Source organism: Haliotis asinina, chromosome 12 (assembly GCF_037392515.1).
Source record: "Haliotis asinina isolate JCU_RB_2024 chromosome 12, JCU_Hal_asi_v2, whole genome shotgun sequence".
Taxonomy (NCBI): Eukaryota; Metazoa; Mollusca; class Gastropoda; order Lepetellida; family Haliotidae; genus Haliotis; species Haliotis asinina.
In genome coordinates this window covers 31,193,628-31,217,516 of record NC_090291.1, presented here as the reverse complement: position 1 = coordinate 31,217,516, position 23,889 = coordinate 31,193,628, and the positions used below count along the sequence as shown (strand labels likewise).

Genomic DNA, 23,889 nt, shown 5'->3' with positions numbered 1-23,889 from the left:
GCACAAGTCAAGAAGCGCATAACAAGGCCTCATATCAAACTGTAACTTGGTTTCCGTTATCGAACTCCATCAAGGCATTCATGTCCTTCCCCCAGCTTCTTGGGTTACTCACTCACTCACTCACTCACTCACCCACTCATTCACTCACTCCTGCATGAGTCATGGATGTAAGATCTTACGACAGCTTTATATTTGACATAGGATAATAAGGGGAGTGTTGAGTGATTCCAACGAAATTATCAATGATTCCAACATGTCTGGGTAGCCAGCAAAGACGATGTATTGACCGGTTGCAAGATCAGTATACAGGACAATACAACATCAAAAGTGATACACTTTACTAGCCTGAAGGCACTTAGGCGAGTCTCAAAATTTTATCGATTGTTTATGTCTTTGGGATGGTTAATGGTTGTTTGTATGGCATTTGCTTCTGCTGTGTAAAATAGAGCTACCTTTTGATAATCGAGATCTGCATCTAATGACAGCCACTATCTTTGGGTCCATCCGTAAACTGGGAGTTAAGTGTTATACATTTATTTTTCTGTTGATTAAAGTCTTGCCTGCAATGCCATTCCTCAATTTCCTATTCAATTCTTTTCGGAAACCACATTGTATATTTGTAATTATGTTTTGGTTTCCAAATACCAAATTAATCAAGTATTAACAATTCGTTTAAGGTTTTAAAGACGTTAAAGATACTGGTGTGTAATCAGGAGGATTACTTTGATCACGGCCAAGTTTTCGTATAGGGACTAATAGCAGTATTCGTATACCAAATTAAATATCAGGCTGATTCTGCCAATATCAGCAATTGGATTCATACTGATGTTGGAGGTCATCATTACCAGACTGCCCGTGAAACACGACTTCTAGGCAATTTGATATGTCAATAATTGTTATACTGGAAATGAAAAAATGACCAATATCCAAATACGATAAATGTTCAAACATGTTTTCTATGCACAGGACATCGCGTGACCAGCCGAGTGATAGAGCCCGGCCCACTCTATCAACCTTGCTCCTTTGCCCTGAACCGCCATTATCCCATCCTCCACCGACACAGGGACGCAACACACAGCAAACAAGGTGCCCAATTTGGTCGCACTTACGACCAACAGTTAGGTGTTCGGGACCTATTCTACCTAAGTCCACACGGGTAATTAAGGTGCTATTAGCCTTACCCAGCACACACCACCACGAGGTTGCCCTTCACGAGAAGAGAACTAGAAAGGATTTCTTACTCTACATTTATAACATATTCGAACTGAAAAGGCACTTCTGAAAGGGCAAGAAAGGATGGTATATAGAAAATGTATAAATGATTTGGTATTAAGAAGTGGTGGTTGTTAAAAGAATTGTGTGTGATTCGCAGTTTCAAGGCCATTTTCTGACAGTTTAAGTCTATTCGCATGCCACTTTAGGCTTTGTTCTAATACTTCCATTATTCAGAGACCTGTTCCTCATTTTTCAAGAGGAGTGGGACACATTACCCCTATGAAGAACTCATCGATGTTATCCTGCATCCACAGTAAGTTATGAACGTCTTCCCATGGAAACGCCACGTACAGTTACGTGGTCTGATCGGACTAGCCTAAGATGGGGTTTCTTTGTTGTTGAATCACCAAATTGAAAGGTCTGTGACTGCGGCTTTGAGTCCGGAGATACAAAACTATTTTGGAATATTGCTGAATACGACATTACACCGGAAATAAACATACAGACATACCTCGTACTTTATGATAAGCGTATGAATATCATGTTTCACTTGCGTATACTTAAATTATTAAAGTCGTGCCATTTAAACCGAGATGTTTTGTGGGTTGATGAATGTCACTGTTCTAACGAGTGAGTGGGGGTTACGTCGCGTTGAGCAATATTTAAGCAAGAAATCACCAGAAATGGTCCCTTACTTTGTACCCATGTCGGGAGTCAAACCCGGGTCCGCGACGTGACGAGCAAACGCTTTAACCTTTAGGCTACCCAAGGGTGCCACTGGGGCGATTCCTTGTACAAGTAACAGTGTTGTGGCTTTTTCTGGGATATCACAGCATACTACGTTCTGGGGCACTGTTATGCCCAATGTACAATTATAATATCATTCTTCAACATGGGGTGGTCAGGCTCGTTGAATTGGTTGGCACGTGTTGTCATGTCCCAAGTGCGCTGGAACACCTAGAAAACGCTAATAATCACTGACACACAGTTACCTCGATTTGGGACATAGTTCAATCAGACCCCACTGAGTTCATGGTCTCGTCGAGCTGTCCTCCCATTACGCAGACACTCAGTTTGCAGAATTATTAATACAACATTTACCGTTCAGTGACCAGACTGGCTACTACCCGTTACCTACACGGCTACTACCCGTTAACCTGAAGCTATATTATTAACTTTGAAAGACGGTCGATTAATTTAAATTTTGTATTTTGAAGATTACTGCGTTATAAAAACGGGTGATTTTCAGAAAGATTTGGGTTTAACCTTCGCATCTAACTGGAGTCAAAAAGACATCTAAAATGACTGGATTTAGAAACTAAAACTTCCACTAAATGGAACAACACACGTTTTGCTGCATGACCTACTCCCACCTGTAGTAGGTGCGTTTAGCTAACCATGTACAAGACTCATGTACAGCAGTCCAGATATGGAATAATATTCTCTCAGGTATTTGACTCTGTTGCATCATTGAAGTCTTAAGTCCACATGAAGAAAAATGTGCACCTAAATATTATTGATATGGAATAGGGATGTTTTGTACACAAGATGGCAATGCAGGTCTCTGTTACACTGAAAATCAAAATGTTTTCAGATGTGTACAAATCTACATGTCTCGAGCTCAAACAAAACGTTTCTTCAGTTCACTTATGTTGTCTTATTATTGGGAGATGGCTTTCCTAATCATGAAAATTATGTTTCTGTCAATGAACACAGTCAGACCTCTCAGTGACAAACCCGTTGCTATATTCTATAGTAACTGATAGCAAAACAATTTTGATTCACAGCAAGGTTCAGTTTACACACAAACTTCTCTGTAACGACCTACTTCAGGCTCATACCACTCTACTGACTAGATAGTGGGCTGTTCCAATTTACCCCTAGGTGTTACCCTAACTGACCTACTAGTTCAGCGTCTGTTTGTCGACTGTCTGCCAAATGGGTGTATGTCAACTGGGAGACAACCTTTGCCCAAGGGTGAATTGACAATACAGTAAAAGCTTCTCAGTAATCCTACAAATAGACGTTTGTTGAGACTTGTTTGATTTTTTATTTATTCTTTAACGTTGTATTTATCAATATTCTAGCTATATGCTGGCGGTGTTGAAATAATCGCGTCATCAAGAGCATTCAGTTTCCAGTGGGTGTTATTCACAACGCTGCAGAGATTATACCGACATCCTCCTGTTTCACAGAGTTCTCTAAAGACCATTCATGTCCGATTGTTTGCTGTACGTCTAGACAACGTTGTATAACTGGGATATAATTATGTTAAAACAAGAATCAGACGAACCTTTGAATTATCTCTTGTGCTGTTTCATGATGTGTGTGCAACATAAGAAACAGAATGCCGATTTGTGGTATTTCAGAGACTTCGGGACGGTTATTCTGTGGGTGTGCATGGTCATAGTTGACATAATTGAGAGGACTTACTATGGTCCTACTTGTGACCAGTGACTGGTTTGTCTTCTCCACATTCGACTGACCTAGCTGGAATATCGCTGGAATATTTTAGATGTGAACCCTGAAACAAAAACTTAAAAAGACCAAAATGCACTTTGTACGTATTTATTTTGCTAAGGTAACGTTGAACATTGAAGTGTCAGCAGCAAGTCTGGTATTCCGTCCCATAGTGGTGAGATTCTAACTGAGCCGTCCCGTTGGTGCAGCGGTCATGTCTGATGACAGCTGAAAATGAACAATACAAACGGATTCTCTCTTGTCCCATCTGTTGAGCCAGTGCTAATACGCAGTGTTCATATGACAATTTGTCATCCAAAACTGTGTTCCACGGGAGAGATCAGACGATATCTCCTAGGGGATATCGTTTTGGCAGTACAGTTTGCACAATGTACTGACAATGCAATGACGTCATGAAGTTGATGACGTCACAATGACATCGCTGCACTGCAAATCTAATGGCAGTGCTGTGTTCAGAGATGTACATTGAAAACTAATGAAGAATGATTCGGATGATAAGTAGAATCTCACCCTCGTTTCTACTGATATCAATTATATCAGCACTTTACTTTATTAACTCGTGCTGACGTATTTGATATCAGTAAGGTGAGATTCTCAATGTATCCAGATTAACAGTAGAAAATGTAGGTAAACTGTAACGACACTATCGTTTGTCATTATCAACATACGTTTCGATTTCACATTTGACTGGACAAATACATGTGCAACCAACTTTTGCAGTGAATTCTGGTTGTTTCAGAGCAACAATGAAGAGACGAAGAGGAGTTTTTCTGACTGACTGACCGAAATCCTTTACAATTTCTCGCATGTTTTGTGCCCAGTTCGCTTTTTGGTCTGGCAACCTGTTCTAGCATAATCTGCCTTAGAGATAATTGAGGAATTAAGTTTTCCCCAGCATCATTTTCACAGGTATTGAAAGGGAGTTGTTGTCTGTCATCGCACATTGCATCTCAGACGAGAAGACCAAAATTTGTGATGATCTAACATCCTGGGAACTGCATAGAGATGAATATACCCATCATTGTATTTTGTGGAATTTTGTTTGCATTGTCGTCCGTGCTCGATTCCCGACATGGGTACATTATATGAAGATCATTTCTGTCGATACTGCTGGAATATTGCGTAAAACTAACACACACTCACTCACATTTGTACTGGCTTTGAATTCCGTTAATTGTAGACTACAACAGCGTTTTTTTTGGTTGTGTATCGGTGTATTCTTTTAGGGACAATTCTTGGGTAACATTTTACTTCCATATTTGGAATCAACACGTGTATTCAATGTAATTGCTGCTTCTTACACTCGAAGGAGAACAAGCGCAAGACATACTACCTTCATTTGAATCCTCCTTCTCCATGGACCTGCATAGGGACAGTCCCGTCCACATCCATTGAGTTTAAAGCCCTTATCATCATCATTGTCCCCTGCCGTAACACCAACAGCACTTATGACCACGAGCATGACTATGATGGAGATCATTGAACTGACTTACAGAATATCTATAGAGTGCTCAGCAACCAAGTGCCCAGGTCTGACTAGTGTGTTAGATAACTGTGCTTTATATTACATTTGATGAAGTATTTACAAACGTGTTTGATGTCCAGTGATAATGATGTTTCATTTACATAATCCTGTCAGGTTCAAGTAATAAATATGATTGCTCGAAGGCTTTTTTTATCAGCAGTGAATATATGCAAACTACTGTAAATGGATTTGAGAATAATCAGTGCACATCGGTTATCAGTATCCATCATAGACTTGTGGTAAAAGTGAAAACTAGAAATACAACGAAAACGGAAATGTCTTTGAAGTTTTTCTGATGTTTAGACAATAAAACGAGTATCTCGTTTACATACACGCGAGAGACTCGATCGACGAGAAATAAATCAATACATGTATTAAGACAATGTGGTTCCGATATGTTGAACTATTCTGATTCCAATGAACAGAGGCATACACAATTTTATATTCAACCAAGAAGGCCAACAGGGTTTCCATAGATGTGGGAGGTAACTGGAATAGCATCATGATCCCGCCGTTAATAACGTCACCATAAAGAGCCACATATTAAGACAAGTGATAGGCATGGGCTATTTGTTGTTTTACGTGAGGATGATGGGAAAGTATGATTGAATTTACGACAAAATAGCCTTTACAATTCGTGGTCCACCCAAAGGCCATGAAAACTTTCACTTAGTTACTGGCATGATACACCCACTAGCATCTTAACCTCAACTTGGTATTCAAAGACTAAAAGCAGTGATGATCACGTCGACTGTCTTCATACTCACTTATGCTTCTAAACCTGAATGGAGAAGGAAAAAACTTAAAGAACAAACAACGTTAACAGCCAACAAAAAAACCAAAAAAAACCCAAAAAACCCAAAATACACCAAAAAGAGAAAAAAAACAAACCCAGAAACAAAAAACGAAACAAATAACAAACAAATCCAAATAAAAAAACCCAAAAACCTCTCATATTCAATCGATTATCCCATTATTCTGCTATTTCTGTGGCCTTTCATTTGCACAAACGTCGGTATTGATATTTGCACTAGTTGATACATCCAAGATACTGGTGTAGAAGATTACAAGGATGGCAATTAAATGACGAAGTAAAGAAAATATGAAAGTGAAGTAAAATGTTTGAAAAAAATAGTGCTTAGTGATAAGTTTATACGAGGCGTATATGGTGTTCGAAATAACAAGCAGCACGGAGGCCAAGCGCCGATTGTTACTGTATCGGGCAGCAGTTCCAAATATTAACAGGTCGTTGTGCACTTCAGTAAATCATCCGTTTTCCTATTTCAAATGGAATCTTTCCTTATTTTCTTCATTCTACTACGTGTTACAGTTTCACTCCTTGGTATTTCACTACTTTGCACAAAGGAACGTCATAACACCAGTCATTAACATAAAAAAACCTTCCAAGGCTGCCATAGTGTTCATTAACTGAATTTGTAGAAACAGTGTGCACGTGTACTATATTGTTATTGTAAGTTTGAGTAAAACAAAATCCTGATGGCCAACTGGCAAATTAAAGTATTGCAAACACTGGGCGTATGAATACAGTACTGGTGGTTGAGAACAGACCATTAGTTCGTTTCTCTCAGTACGCTATTTGTGTGGATTTCTCCATTATCAAAGACAAATACAATCATTTTGAAGTGTCCAGATTCTTAGCTTCCATGGCTCATGACAAACCAGGATATGGAGTATACTGCCTTCCCAATCTCTTGCATAAGATCATGATTTCTGAACGAAAATGACAACCTCTGCAAAGGCAACTGCTGTTTGATTGGTTTGTTAAGCAGACCAAGTACATGAAGCCTGTAAATAATGAATTCTGGACCAAACTATATAGAGCCATATGTGAGTCCAGTTTGAGGCTCAAACGTAGACAGACATACTTTCTCTGAATATGAGATTCTATCTATTCAGGTATAACGAATGTATGAATAGGATGTGTTTACTAGAAGGTGAGTGAGTGAGTGAGTGAGTGAATGAGTGAGTGGGTGAGTGAATGAGTTGTGCTTTACACCGCTTCTATCAATATTCTAGCAATACCCCTTTAGGGGGAGACCAGAAATAGGCTTCAGACAAGTAAAGACAGTAGACAGTAAAACCAACTACTATATCACAGTAACGAGAAATAAAACTAGCATATATCACTGAAATAGGATTGCAAATGACAACAATAGAAAATAAAAGAAGGCTGAGGACCATGGGGACTAGCAGTACTTTGGCTACCTGCATTGTCCCTAGCTGGAGTTACACCATCCCTGCAGCCACTGGTGATTGTACAGATATTCAGCCTTTATAGAACAAATATTCTGCGATTAAAAAGGTGAGTAGAGCTAAACTGACTGAAAGGTTTGGGGCTTACGTACCCACTCAGGAGGAAAATCATTTACAGTACTTCAACCCCCTTCATGGATAGAGTCACTAACGTATCGTGGTTGCTGATTTAGTCTAGCGATTATAAAATATCATATATTCACAAACCACAATACAGAATACGGGCGTCACTAACAACGAAACATCTAACAATAAAACAGCTGTGCAGTTACTGATAACTTTTGATGAATAATGTTTTGACGTTCAATTATTATCTGCGTCATGATCACAAAACTTGAAATATTTAGATATCGGTTGTGATAGGTCCAGGTCTAACCTGGTAGGCAGTAAAACTAAAGAACAAAAACATGGAAATGGACATATCGCTTTGAAATATTTATCTATTGTTTTGGGGGCTTTCAGTTGTTGTTTTTGGCAGGTGAAATATTTACATGTACAATGATGTACACACAGAGAGTTCACTTTGTGGGTGTTTGTAAACGAAACACACATAGTTAGCGATCAATAGTATGAGCATTAATCCACGCAACTGGGATCCGATGACGTGTCATCTAAGTTTCCTAGTCGCCTCTAACGACAAGCGTGGGATACTGAAGATCACTTCTAGCCCGGATCTGCACGGGTAGTATACAGTTTTAAGGAAAATAATGCATAAATGAATGTAGAATAACACTTATCAACGATTTGTGCTTATAGGATAACTGTATATGGATGACAACTTCTTTAATACTGGAACATGACGTTTCGATACAGGTTCTTGTATCGTTTTCAAAGTGTAAATGATACAGGGAGAGAACAGGCGATATATATACATAAACTAATTAACAAGTGATGATAAAGACAACGGGTAAAAGGATAACATGGAAGCCAGTAGTGCACAGAGCCTAGTATGAATACAAGTTAACAAAGTGATGATAACTAAGGAAGCCAGTGAGGTACACAGAGTGGGTTGTTTGTACAGTAGACTAGAGTGGTTTGATGAACTCATCGTAAGCTGTGGGGATGGGGTAACCTTGGTCTCTGTTAATCAGGGGTCGGTATCTTTTGATGTTGATTGCTTCAGTTATTTTCCTTTTGGTAAAGTCTGATTGGTTCTTTGAGAGGATGGTGTAGTCAGTCCAGTAGATTTGGTGATCGGGATGGGCCGCTATGTGATCTGACACTGCTGATTTCTGGTCCGATTTGATGGTAGATTTCTGATGTTCCTTGATTCTGGTGTCGATAGGCCTGGATGTTTCTCCTATGTATGAGTGCCCACAATTGCAGTCAATTTTGTAGATTACATCCTTGGGGTTGGGTTTTATGGCTTGTGGGTGTTTTCTTCCATTGGCCTGTAGGAGGGTGTTGATGGTGACAGAGGTGGTGAAGGTGGTGTCTATTCCTGCTTGTTGCTTAAGAAGTCTGCTGATCTGGTGGGAGGGCTTGCCGATGTATGGGATGGAAATCTTTATTGGAGCCGATTCAGGCTGAGAGGGTTTGGTAGTAGGTGGTGATAAAGTTGCTGCAATTTTCCTGTTCAGTAGCTGGGGTGGGTAATCATTAAGGTTGACAAAAACATCTCTCAGGTGGTTGATCTCCTCATGCAGTTTTATAGAACATACGTTCTTAGCTCTTCTTGTAAGTGTGGAGATAATACCTGACTTGACTCGTGGAGGGTGGTTGGACTGATAGTGGACATACTGGTTGGTGTGGGTTGGTTTCCGGTATACTGTTGTCTGAAGCTGGTTGGAATGGTTGCGGGATACAAGGATGTCTAGGAATGGGATCTGGTTGTTGGTTTCTGCCTCCATGGTGAATTTGACTCTGGGATGTTGCTTGTTGAGTTGGTTAAGCCGCTCTAGGGGGTCGTTGTCAGATTTCAGGACGACAAAACTGTCATCCACCTTCCGATACCAGCACATGGCGGTGGGTGTTAAAATGTGTTTTTGGTATAAATATGTTGTTAAAATATATTGTTTTTGGTGCAAATATATTATTTGTATATAGTAAAATATTTTTTAAAAAGAGAGGGGGGAGATTTGGATGGATAAAAAGGTTAAAACTAAGCTGGGGGTTTGGAAGGCTGCGGGAGGGGGCAAGCGGATTTACGGTGGGGGAGATTGAGTGAGGCAGAGAGCGTGTGGCTGGGCGCGGACGTCGGAGAAGACGACCGAGCACCGGCTTGTGGGACCGTTAGGTGGCTTACGGTACAGGCGAGAGGTAAAATGGCGGTCGTGGGTGAGGGATATTGTGGAGAAAGGTTTCGGTTTTAGATTTTGTGTGCTATGGAGGAGTTGAGTATGAAGGTTGCTACAGCATTGAAAATGAGTTTTGGGTTAGCCGGGTTGAGTAGTTGGTGTGTGTTATAGTAGTATTTTGGTGGAATTGTGTTGTGTAGTTGTATGATGTTGGTGTGTTGTTGTTTACATTCGGTGAGTATGTGTGATATGGTTTCTTTTGTTTTGCAGTGTGGGAAGAGTCCATCTGGGTGTCTGGTTTGTCTGTGTAGGTTGTAGTTAAGGTTGGTGTTGCCGGTGATAAGTCGTGTAATAAGTGTGTCTAGGTAAGGGGTGTCTGAGAATGAAGGTATTTTGGTGATGGGTTTTGTGATGATGGATTTGACCCAGATGGACTTGCTTGAGTTTATGTTTTGTGTGTAATTAAGTGTAGATGTATATGATTTGATGAGTTGTTTAGTTTCTGTTTTAGAAGTGTGAAAAGGTATATGTAGAGATGGGTGGGTGGTTGCTCAGTGGAAGTCGTGGTGGCTGAGCGGGCTAGGCGGCTGACTTTGTGTGCTGGCGATTAGGTGCCTGACTCTGAGGGTGCGGGTTCGAATCCCGGATGGGACTCAACCGAAAAAAAAAGTACTAGAATTTGTACTTTACTAAGAAAGTGAAATCCCAAATATGACATATGTTGCATTGTCAGTGTATGTCTGTTGCTTTAATCGTTGATACAGTCCTGAAATAAATTAATAGTAACACTGTGTTAGGTGTTTTGTATAAGAGGACTAACGTAACATGTCGGCTCATTAACAAATGTAACTGATGTATTAATTACACATCCTTTTTGACAGTGATATCTGAAACTCTTAGGCTCTACCAGACTCTTGCATTGCATATGTAAAATATATATGGAACTTCAGATATTGTAACATTTTCGAAACTGTTCAGGTATGTAGATTTTGCAGCTTGAGAACCTTGCAACTCAAAACTCATGGGACGACAGGAAATACCCTGTTTCGAAAGACCAAGTGTTACATCATAAGTCATGTCAAAAGTGTTCTCCAGGGGCGTGCTCCGTTCACATTATTTTTCGATGCTTCTCTTTTTTACCGTACTCTTGAACGTTTTGGTATTTTGAATTTGAGAATTGGTGTTTTGTGTCAGCTCGCTATTGTCTTGAAACAGTACACTTAATACCTTTCTCTGAACGACCACATTGATTGAATATAGATAACAACATTATGTTAGCGTATTTGAGGACGTATAATTCTGTAATTTTGTCCCGTTCTCCTTTTGTATGTTTGAAATAAACTGAACACCCCGTAATATTAACCACAAAATGGTTGTTACTAGATTTTAAAATTAATAATAAGTAGATATCCCATATTCGTAACACATAACTGATTAACTTAACGACGTATTTCTAACAATGTATATGATTTCAAAACGGGAATTTAAATAGAGAAGAATAAGTTTATACTTTTATTCATATTGGCATATATTATCTGACTATAACCTCCACATCTAGTCTTCCATTTTGCATGGAGTTGACCATGTTGTTGCTATAGGCATTACAATCTTGGTGTTACAACATCTACGTGATGTCTTTATCTACTGGATATGGAAAATCACATGACTGTGATAAAAATTAAGAAAGGATGTACCCATTCCCCATCACACTCCACATTCTCCCCAAACCATGGCACTTTTTGTTGTTTTACACATTTGGGGAAACCGTTTACTGATATTAATGCTGATCATCTTCGTAATTCAATAATGTTGCGGCTCCGTATACTTCTGTACCATGACGTACTATAGGAACAATCACAGCGTCAAATATCTTAAATACAGTATGGTTCAAAATTATTGAGAATAGCTAAAGCATTTCATATTATTAAACGAGAACAAATCAGATAAAATTGAATGTATTGTGAAAGTGAACTGACCTTTTCATGTTGTGTAGGTAACAATTTAATATTGTATCAAGTCTCCTTGAGCTTCACGGCACAGTCTAAGATGGGTAGGCATACTTCCTATCAGAGAGGTTAGTGTCTCGTGAGTTAAGCTGTCCCAGTATCGGACCACTTCTCTCTTCATGTCTTCAATTTTTGTCAACCCTTTTGATTCACACATTCCTTCATCATCCCCCAAATGTTCTCAATGGGATTAAGTCAGGACTATATGCAGGAAATGGTAATGCAGTCACATTTTTCTCCTGAAACCACTGCTTGGCATGTTTTGCGATGTGTTTAGGATCATTATCTTGCTGCAAAATCCAGTCATTTCCATAAAACACATGTGCACTTGGAAGGAGAAAATTATCTAATATGTTAGTGTAGCGTTGACTTGTCAGATTTCCCTCAAACACACACAGCGGGGTCGTTCCTAATAAGGATATCCCTCCCCATACATGAAACTTTGGGCTGTATTTAGGTCGTCGATACAACGGTGCTGACGCAGACTTTGTCCATATTTTCACATTATTGGGATATACCCATATTGAGCTTTCATCAGTAAAAATCACATTTTCCCAGTCAAAGTTTGCATGTGCCAAACACCACTCAACACGCCTGTCTTTATGTTCTTGTTTCATGAGAGGAGAAGGAATTCCAGTCTTTTTCTCCCATCCAAGATCAATCAAATTTCTTCTAACTGTAGATTTCGATACAACTGTTGATCCCCTTTCTATCATTTCATACCTGATGTTGGAGATGCTTGCCCTTTGCTTTTTAGACGCTAAAATTCCCAGCCGGACGCGATCTGAGAAGTCCAATTTTCTGGGTCTCCCTGCTCCTTTCTGGTGCCCAAAATCCTTTCCCTCTTTAAAATTCTTCCTAATCCTATACACAGTAGAAAGAGGAGTTCCTGTTCTCTCTGCCAATGTATTTACATCATCAATTCCTTGATTACACAACTCAAAAATCAACCTTCTTTTATCTTCAGCAGACATTGTTGACAGTGCTGAGGAAAATGACGTCTGCTACAAATTCAGGGGAGGTAACTCTAATTGTACTATACTCAGTAGGCCAAGATGAGTTACCTCCTTTATACCATTACTTAGTTTTAAGTATCAGTGAATCAGTTGAGGTGTTAGGATAGCTCAAAGTAAGAAGAAAAATTCTCAATAATTATGAACCAGACTATAAATCTTCACATGGTATATTTCCAACTTTATTTTATTATCTGTATAATGTCATAATAGCCTCTTTAGTCTGTGCACATGACTACTTGTTACTTTTAATTTAGTCCAAATAAGCATGGGTGTAAACACAATACCCAGATATCTATTAAGACACATTTGCTAGATACATACCATAACATTTAATTTTTTAAACAAAATAAATCACAATAGCAAACTTGTCAACACATTGCTTTGAACTATATTTGTACGCACAGCCGTAAAGTATAATTTTCTAAAGCAAAAGGACTCCATTGCAGCATTTAATCAAACCTGTTCATTGGTTGAATAATTGCTGAAATCAAATTATATGAATACTAACATCTATGAGATCTTTCTAACATCACCAGGGTTATAATGCTAAAATTGATCAAGATAGAGTAAACGTATATTCTGATTCTGGCTTGTTTTATTAGAAAACACTGGATTTAACTTTATTTATTATTTTCTAGGTATACATAACCAACACACACACACACACACACACACACACACACACACACACACACACACACACACACACACACACACACACACACACACACACACACACTCTCTCTCTCTCTCAACTTTACAGATCAATAACAGTCTTAGGTGTTTTTTTTCAGTGCACATTTTTACGTGTGTCGGATTTTCTTTTTTAAAAATCGCCGTTGCGTCCAGCTTTCCGCTGTCAAGTCGGACGCCGAGGCACTAACCACCACAAGGCGGTTGATCTTCACGAGTGCCTCTTTGATTTAAACGGTGTACTAAACAAAAGTTCAAAATACAGTTTTATTGTATTCAATTTTGCCATTGGACATTACACAATCGGTTATATGTCTGGTCCCAGTGTGGAGAATATCTAAATGAGTTTTCCCGGTGGTGGTGTATTCCCGTCAGCTGACAGCCACTGAAACACAGTAAGCCAAAAACTCTCTTTCGTGACATCTCTTGAGACAGTGCTAGTAATAAGTTACACACCAACACTGAAGCCTCATTTCCTGATTTAAAAATATGTGGAGAATAACAACCAATATCCACGGCGAATCAAGGTACAGTTGGTTATTTTAATGCAATCATGAGCTGACACGACTGATTTACGTTTGATTTTTGGGATAATAAAGCCTTTACAGCAATTTTGGAATCCAGTCCATTGGGGTGACTTAAAACTATTTACTAAGTCACTTGCATGATAAAGCTGGCATCTTCACCTCAACGCGGCATTTATAAACTAAAAGAAGAGGAATAAGAGAAAATGTGATGGATGTCAACTTCATCTTTATAGTTTCCACAAACTTATAGTTCATCCACCTGACGAAGGGGTAAGGAATAGCCCAAAAACGTTATGTAAACAATAAAGAACTTGACACCCATGACATTTTGTCTTATTCCTGAATACAAACTTCTACATGTCTCTGAAGATCCTCACTAAATGTTGGCTGTCTTTATTGTCAGCAAGCAGAGAAAAATACTACCTCTGATTCAATGGATTTTCTCATAATTCCTCTATCGCTGTCTCTCCCCGCACGACCATCAACATCACTGTCAGCATAGCCATTGTCTTTGGCTGTAACATCCATGACAGTGATGAGGATGAAGACGAGTAAGATGCTGATCATTTTACTGAAGTAAGAAAAAACTTTGATACATTACTGTGAAGTAATTATTGGCAAATTATCCGACGTGATAAGCAAATATGTATACAACATTAGTCTAGGAGAAGTGACAGTACGTTCGTTTCGTTTCCTCTCAGAATGAAAGATACGTGGCTTACTCGAGTATCAAAGACTATCGTGATGAATTTGAAACCTTCAACTCTTTTACATTCTGACTCAGGGCAGAACAGGTTTCGGGAGCAAGAGCCACATACGTATATAATGCTTCGTATTTGATTTCACAAAATCCAGCAATTAATTGGAAAGTCGTGTTATATTGATTCTATTACAAGTCAGCATGAACAATGCAACACCAGCGAGCACAGTAATTGGACCATCTGCTTACTCAAATTTATGCTACTTGTATTTGGTACTCTGAGTTCACGGTCGTATCTGAAACGATGAATTTTGTAATGGTAATATGGCAGTGTGAAGCACAATGCTTGCATTACTAGTTCAGAAGATTTGGCATGGTAGTTCCAAATTCCAAATGTTGTTCATTGGATAAAGGTGACTTAAGTGGTTTGTATGTAGTGTACATACTATCCATTATGTTCTGGCCTAAAGTGAACATACAGTAAAAAGTAAAGCGGCAAATATAGTCCAGTCAACGCATTATATTTTAGTATGATATTCAGTGACACTCTCGGCAGATCCCGTGAGTATTACACTGAATTCAAACCACACTGCTTCACTTTCAGCTTTCCTCATGCATCAGTCCAACGAGGCATTGTGAAAAAAGAAAAACGCTGCTCCGTGAAACGTTACTCACGTGAAGAGGGAACTGTAGAACGGTTTTCAGAGTAATCTACAGTGGAAACTGACTAAACCGGCACTTACTGGGACTGAAGAAGTAATCTGCTTTAGACAATGTGCCGGGTTGTAGAGCGGATGATAATGTACGAGCCACGAACGAGACTGAGATTTTATGCCAGTGTTGATAACTGCCGGATTGGACAGATGCCGATTTTGACAGCTTCCAGTGTTTAATGAAGGAGATTACTACTTTCCCTCTTACCTGACCAAGATCATGATGCTGGATAAAAATAGAAATCATTGCATGTTTTCTTGGTTGTTTTTGTGTAATGCCTAAGTCAGCGGCATCCAGGTTCAATGGGTTCTGGACCAAACAATCCCACGACTGACATCGAGTTTGAAATCAGCCAAGTGCACGGGTAAGGCTAGTAACTATTACATGCACAGACACATACCTTGGCTGGATCCGAGCTCCCATCTTCAAATGTAATCAACAGGTGTTCCGAGTGGTATTTATTCCAACATAATGACTTAATTATGCATGGTGAATTAAGATATTCCGTCACTATTTCATCCAGTTGTCATAAAACCTGAAAGCTTGTATATAACGTACACACGTATGTTACATATGATGGTCATAAAGCTTTACATACCGGTGGTGATAAGTCCGTGTAATGCTTCCACATGAATATGAGTAACAATAATACGGCTGATAGCAAGAACAATGTACAAAAATACAATTGAAAATTAAAGTAACGTTTGGAGTATTTATTCAAATAGTTTCGCAAAATATAAATGAATAACTCTTCTATTCATGTTTCATTTCTGATTGCATTGGATTTCCCTTTAGTCATCAAAGGGAAAGTTCTTTCATTTAGAATATTGCCATGCCTATTTAAAACCAGATGCGACGTTTGATGACGTTATTAAAACTGCTATTAGGTTACGGGGATGTTTTCTTTCATAACGGAAAGTCTTTGTTCCACAGAATACCAATATTCTCATTGGCATATATAACGAGGGAGATGCGGTTTTCAATTAATGGGTTAACTTGTCCGTTGTACCGAATGAAATAATTTTGTCAGATAAATGAGATTGATTTTACATATGAGATGGTGATTTCACAAAAAGATATCATTCTGAACGTTGGATCAAGGGTTTGTGATACTGTATATGCCACTTGTCAGGTAAGCATCGTTATTTTGTGTTTTCTGATTTATGGCTTTTGCCACCTGAACATGAACTGAAACAACTGATGGGTTACACTATGCAAGAGGACGAACGTGACATGTCGGCTTGTCAACAATGGTGGTCTTAATTTAACTGAAGTATTTCTAAATTTTACTTTGTTGAAAGTTGGGTTTCAACAGTTATAGGTGGAACTACTATTAAGTGTTTTTGTTCATGAAACTTTAATTAAAAACATTTTCGAAACTGTTTAAAAATACATTTACAGGGATTTCGTGCAATCATGATAGCCTTACTATTCCAAAACCATGTGAAAACAGCAAATACCTTCTTTTAGATGCCAGTGTTTTACATCTCCAGCTGTCTGAAGCCATCAACCTGTTGCATGCGTTCTCCAGAACGTGGTGCCGAAATTATTCGATGCACTGACCACATTCAACGTCCGTTCACCTTGTAGACCGCCAAGGACAGCTCTTCCAACAGGACAACGCCAGGCCCTACACAGCACGTGCCACGCCACCGTGGACTACCTGGCCAATAACAATATCAATACCCTTCCCTTGCCCTCCAGAACCCGGATCTCAACCCAGTCGAACACCTTTCGGATCTGAGAGATAGACGGGTATGTCGACGTCGTAATTCTCCACATAATCTTTAATAGTTGTTCCACATGCTTCAGGAGCAATGGAGAAAGATTCCACAACAAAACATCCAACGACTGATTTGACCTGTACCCAGGAGGGGTCGGGCACTGGTAGCAGCTAGAGGTGGTCATACGAGGTACTGACTTCAACACCACCTGGTGCACAGCAGTATAGTAATGACTGTGATGACTGTTATTCTCATGAAATATGGACAAGATAGAAATGCACTGCTCCACAAAATTTCATTCAAGTATGTTTGCTTTTCGCTGATCTACACGTCCTTGAACAACACCAAATTTTCATATTATTTGGGTTTTGCGTGTTTGTTTTTTTGCGAGAGTATCATGGCAGACCCGCCAATATTAGTCATCTACTGAATATTTCGTTGTTTGCTGTCAACATTAATTTCTTCAGGCCAATAAGTACACGTCAATTACAATACAATCGTTTTGCACCATAATAATATATCCTAGTACAAAGTAAGGAAGACTACCAACAACGGCCACGTGTATATCCTCATTTTATTTAGTTTTCTCTTCCCAATAAAGAAGCCGCCAAACTATAGACACAGAGCACAACACACAATGGACGTTCCCTGCAGTCTTGCCGATTACGATGTTACCAAGATATCGCGATCACTGGAGACAGCATCCTCCCTTCACCGACCTCAGCATCGTACGGTAAGATACTGTGACAATCTCTCCCTTTTCTGAAACCAAAATACCAAAGTTCAAATCCGTTGTCATTTCTAAGTATAAACCTTGTTTATGAGAACAAGGGAACAATAGGACCTGCAGGTGAGAATGAATACTTCATTTTCACCCGAGTTTCTATGGCTGTCCCGAGCAAATGTTTTGACAGTAACTTTGTAGTTAGTGTACGGCATCAGCAATGGAGCAATGGTACAATTCTAAAATTACCAAGATGATGTAGTGACTTGAAGTAACAGTTTGAATTCCCTAAGTCAAGATATTTGCTTTGAATGATTTGATCCATGTGCTTTGTTCTGTTTGCAGTTATATTAGAATGTGATAGGCAAGCCATAGCCACCATTCCACAGAGTCAGCTTACACCTTGGAAACATGTCCAGCACATTCCAAGCATAGGCGGATCCAGAGGAGGGGTGCAGAAAGTTTGTTATATGCATATGCAAAAAAGGTGGAACGCCTAATTAGGAAGACATAAACAAATGGATATTATATATTACAAGAATTCCAACCTCTCCGATTTCAGCGGAGTTACTCCGACTTTTCCAAGGAAAATCCTTTCTCCGATTTGATGTCTAAAAAGTCCGATAAATTATTAAAATGTAATAAAATGATCCTAACATCTAATTTATCGATTGTGTTTACGCTGCCATTTTGAGGGGCACATGATCCGCACAAAATTATTCAGATAAGATGATTAGTCGAAATTAGAACTCATCGCACGGTAGTGGGACTCGCTATCTCGATCATGTATATGCGAATACGCTCTCAAATGGTGTTGCGTGTTTAGTGTAGCAGTCATGTCGTGAATTGCCGATCCGTGCGACATGCAGCCTATATTATCCACATGTAACAATCTCCGTCCATTTTCGCTGATGTCCGCCAACTCTTTGACCTTGGCGAATGTTATCTGAGGCTCCTTCTGAGATGTTCGCCAGTTTGATATGCTTGTTCCTCTTCCCCATTCTGTCTATTTCAGAGGTCAACAGCGTTACATATATTCGGCCTTGTAATCAAACGGGAATTTAGTTTGCTTGAGACAATCAGTTGTCTCCGCACGTTTCCAGACAAAATCTCTTTATCGACGCCTGTAACACTAAGGAAGTCTTGTTGTATAATGATTGTTTTTGAAAAAGTAAAAGAACTGAATCGATTGTTTGACAGTTTCATCACATGTTATTGTCTAAGATAGGATACTGTCGCGTCTCTCCCACATGTCGGGTGAGGTAGCCAGTTTATACTTGTTGAAATAAAGCGAACAGAACTAGACTGCAGGCGAGAACACATGCCCAGAGCTACATCATCACTAACATATATATCATCACTACATTTGCCCTCTGCGATACTAATTACTTCCCCTTTGTACGTGGTTCGCACCAAAGAGAAATCAATTTCATTCTCATTCACTGTGTTCAAATTCTTGAAACTTGATTTCAAAGAGATAGATGCCTCCCTGAGGACAGTGTCTTCCTCTGCACCACCCGGTAGCTCATAATTGATCATATTAGTATGTCGCAAGCTTTATGTGCCATAATGTTTGTTAACTTTTCCTATCATCTATAGTGTTGTAAGGCAGTGTTATAAACTCTACTGAAGTTTCACCTAGTTATACATTGTACTTGAAGATTCAGTAAGTCGGGTGAGTATTGCAGAGAATTTTCACATTGTCATATATTGCGATGCAAAAGCATATATTGCGATACGTATTGCTTATGTTGCAAGAAAATTTTTGTTGTTAAAAATGCTTCTCGCAATGTTTTGTTGTTAAAAAGCTACTTATAATGGAGGTAATGCTTGATTTACAAAGCAAAGGCACAAACAAATCCCTATGCTTGATTAAGCTTTAACATCATCACCACCACGCCACTGCCACAAACAGTAACAAATAAAAGTGCTTGAGGGCTTGTAATTATCGGCAGTGATAATTACAGGTAAACAACTGCCAATGACTTCAAAGGACAATATTATTATTCATAACAGGCTGATAGCACAAGTAAAGAATGTAAATATTTAAATTGAAAATGTCGTTTGAAGTATACATGATGTTATTGTAGAGAGACATTTATGATGAAGCATTTACAGAAGTGTTAGATTTCAGTGATTTCAGAAATATTTGACGTTATCATGTGATCATTTTCTTCGTTATCAGATACTAGTAATGTTGCATTAAAATGTGCATACTTTTGATATATATATTTGCCCGATTTATTCTCTAAAACACGTGAACTCCTTTTTTGTCTAAGAGTTTCAACTGCCTGTTTGATTCTGTGGAACAGTTTCCTTCAGACACTTGAGACTGACAGTCCCTGATTTTACATGTTATTCCAGTATGAGTCTGCCTTGGTTTGGTTTGGCGACAGTCTGTAAATAATCACTTCTGGACCAGACAATCCAGTGATCCACAGCATGAGTATAGATGTACGCATCTGGGATATTATGACAAGTGTCTTCCGAATTCTCGAGCCTGACCACCCGACCCCGCTAATCGCCTCTTATGAGAAGCATGGGTTGCTTGTCAAAAGCTAAAGTCACTGAGACTGGCATTAGGTTGGCCGATCAGCGACATGTTTTTAGAGTCATCCCGTGAGAATCCAGATAGCAGATGTAGTAGAATCGATTTAGGCAATCTGGTGGTTTTGTGAGTTATACCAGTCGCATATATCAAAGCTTATGATGTCATTAGATTACGTCCATACATCCGCTATAGATTCATGAAGATCCGACTAGAACTGATCTTTAGTAACCCATGACTGTTGTAAACTGTTAACTATTGTAAAAGACGAATAATGGTATCGGATGGCGGGCTCGGTGACGTGGTCCACACATATCTTCGTATCTCAGTATGCGTAGATTGTTGCTTGCATTGTTGATCCCAGGATTGTCTGGTCCAGACTCGACTATTTACAGACCGACGCCATATAGCTGGATTATGGCAACGTAAATGATTTGCTGAATGTGTCCCCCAAGTAACCAGATGGTGATGACAGACGTGTTACGAATATCGTGTGATAGCCTAAGTTGGGGGAGAGTTTAACACTCATTGGACAGTCAGAGATCAAGGTCATACTAACAGCCCAAATTACACACGATGTTTACTTGAATGTTTATTCAACAATCGTTTACTGTATTATCATTTCAACTTTCGTCCAGCCCTGTGCTTAAAACGTTGAGTCGCGCCGAAGGCCGGGGTTCCACCCGTCACTTAGGTACTTTGTGTAAAGTTTGTTCTGGTGTTCCCTTCCACCCACCCCCTATATATTGCTGGAATATTGCTGGAATACCGCTGGAATATTGCTAAAATAAGCGTAAAACACGACTCACTGTTTTACTCACTCACGCAATATTGCCTGAGAAGGATTTCACTGGCCTGTATGCCCTAGTCGAGGCAAATGCGATGCCATGAGCCTTTTCCTGGCGTCATTAAAACAGTTTAATGTAAAGTTCTTAAGCATCGAGTGGATTAATGTAATTCAAAACTAACAGCTAACTTTGGTGGTCCATGGAGTGTTTGGTATGTTTAAAGGCTGCCATTGTGACCCACCCTGGAATATAGGAGGGAAATGTCAAGAGAAGTGATCACTAATTTATTCGTCCAAAAGCGAACATGGCGGGAATACTCTCCAGCCAATCAGTGGCCTGGATGTTCATTGATGCAGCTGTCTCAGAGATGTTTTCACAGAAATTTGTATTATTTCATTATGAATCATTCTATCATTTCACTTCCTTCTCATGAAGCTTCGGGTTATTACTGGTCTTCAGCAACCAATGGTTAACGTCACAGACTGCTGAACGGGATCGGGTGGTCAGGCTCGCTGACTTGGTTGACACGTCATCGTATCCCATATGCATGGCTCGATGCTCATGCTATTGATCCAACAACCGCCTCCAATCGTTGATGCTATGTCTTCTTAAATGTCATTCAGCGGTGAAGAGTATTTACAGGCGACTTCTTTATATAAATCTCAATGCCATGAATTACTCTTTGGAAATATTAAACTCTCGTTCTCACTAATAAGGTACAACTGATGTCGACAGCCGTTCGTTCAAAATCCAACAAATATTGAGCCCAGTATTTGCATTATTCACAAAGTCATCTATTCGCCCTACCCATTAAATACTGTTTCATGTCGTCTGTCCATATATTGGCAATGCAGGATAAGTCGATGCTGGCAAAACGGTACCTACGTCACTGTCGCCATGTCAAAGATGACACATTAAATGTAAGACCGTCATTTTGAAATTGCAGACTGGGTTTCAGATTAAGTATTTAAAGAAGAATACACGTATTACGAAACATTCAAGTGAGAATAAGAAGCCAAACCATCCAAATCGGAATAGTTGAAATAGCGTGTTGAAACGTCGCCAAATTTGGATACACACGTTATGTTTTTCTAGACGACAGTGTCGCAACGCACCATTCTAGGTTCAGGTACTTACAGTATCAATGATATATTTTCACAACATTCTCCAAATCAATTACGAAAAGTTTTCACTGTAACTACAGTTCAATACTGGAAACAATTCTTTTCAAAGCCATAAACAAGATGCGTAGAAATGAAGCAATACATGATATGTTACCATACCAATAATTACTTTAAGTTTTATACCACTTTGTGCAATATATATTACCAACAACAGTATAATCATATATAATAATTCCAGTATTGTATTACAGTTCATATTAGCTGTGTGTATAGATGTGTAAAAGTGAAAATGAAAACCATTGAAAATATGCATACGTAACCGATGCATACGTTACTAGAGCTCACGGAATTAAGTGCTCGAAACAATATAATCGGCTTTTTCAACACCTACGTATCGTGGCGACAGTCATCAAACAGCAGACACATTTTGAGAGAGAAACCACGTCAGTTTTATGAGGTAATGTTTAAAATTCAGGTGATACTTTGCATAATTAAAGACGTCATGTTAAACATGTTACAAAGTGTTTTAAACACCATCGTAACAAACAGGAGAGTGATGATGGGGCATTATTTGGTGGTCCAGTTTTCAGCCAGGGGATGCTAAAGTAACTGATAGACACGTTATAGGTGGTAACGAAGGCAGCAACATGTTGTTGGCGGTTTCAAGCGTAAATGTCACATTATTTGAATCCAGAAATACGTAAACTGGCTATTGGTGTTATATCATGATGTTTTATTTTCACATAATGAGCTACGTGTTGGCAAAGAGATGGCCTCCTCTCTGAATGATACGAACGCTGAAATGAATGTATGATTGTATAATGGGATAGGAGAATTGATTTGCGAATGAATGGCACAATTACAACTTTAGTAGCTTATCAGACATTAACATATCATAATAACATCTGGATTAGTCCTGGATCTTTTTTGTTTTGAAAAAAAGCATAATTTTATGGATCGAAATACATACACATACGTTACTCATTTGTTTCTTATTCAAGTTTCATGTTTTCGCAAGTGGCAATCAATCAATAATTTTGCTACCACGTCCACAGGTTGTCGGCAAATCTTGTTGTCGGTTTTGATTTGAGGCTGCTTTTGCAATTTGTTGGTATTTTTAAAAACAAATCTGAGTAATAATGATTAGAAGTCTGTTGACATACATATTGTTTGAGCAGACATGTATGTTACTAAATCGCCAAAGCCATGAAGAATATTTGATAAGTTACTCAAATAATTCTTTGACATTGTCACTTAATTCTCTAGTCTGAAAAATATATCACGTATGTATCGAGTGATGATATTGTATAATTCAAGATGTCACTTTTAAATAACAGCTGCATGGTTGTTTGTCGAATTGTGCTGCTGAAAAGGTGATGTGTAATAGTCCATAAGACAAACTTTTTATGTAAGATGTTTTTACTTACATTTTGTGCAGCTAATGTTTGACGCTTGCCCATTTACACCTCATTAGTGAGAACAGGCGTAAAGTGGACGTTTCAACCTAGTGGACCCCACTGAAATTTGGACAAAATATATTCACCTTCAATGTTATCAAATGGATAATAATGACGACGATTGTGATAGTAATCA

General features: G+C 39.0%; 1 protein-coding gene and 1 long non-coding RNA gene across 2 annotated transcripts; both read right to left on the bottom strand.

The window, feature by feature from the left end:
• Positions 1–8,520: 8,520 nt before the first annotated feature.
• LOC137257468 (uncharacterized) lies at positions 8,521–9,456 on the bottom strand. Its single transcript, XM_067794799.1, has one exon. The coding sequence runs from the start codon at positions 9,454–9,456 to the stop codon at positions 8,521–8,523; it is 936 nt and encodes a 311-aa protein (XP_067650900.1).
• A 4,287-nt stretch (positions 9,457–13,743) lies between these two features.
• Positions 13,744–15,810, bottom strand: LOC137257354 (uncharacterized). Its single transcript, XR_010954595.1, has 3 exons — positions 15,789–15,810; positions 14,398–14,545; positions 13,744–13,832 (listed from the first exon to the last, which is right to left on the bottom strand). It is a non-coding gene; the product is annotated as an uncharacterized lncRNA (long non-coding RNA).
• Positions 15,811–23,889: the final 8,079 nt, after the last annotated feature.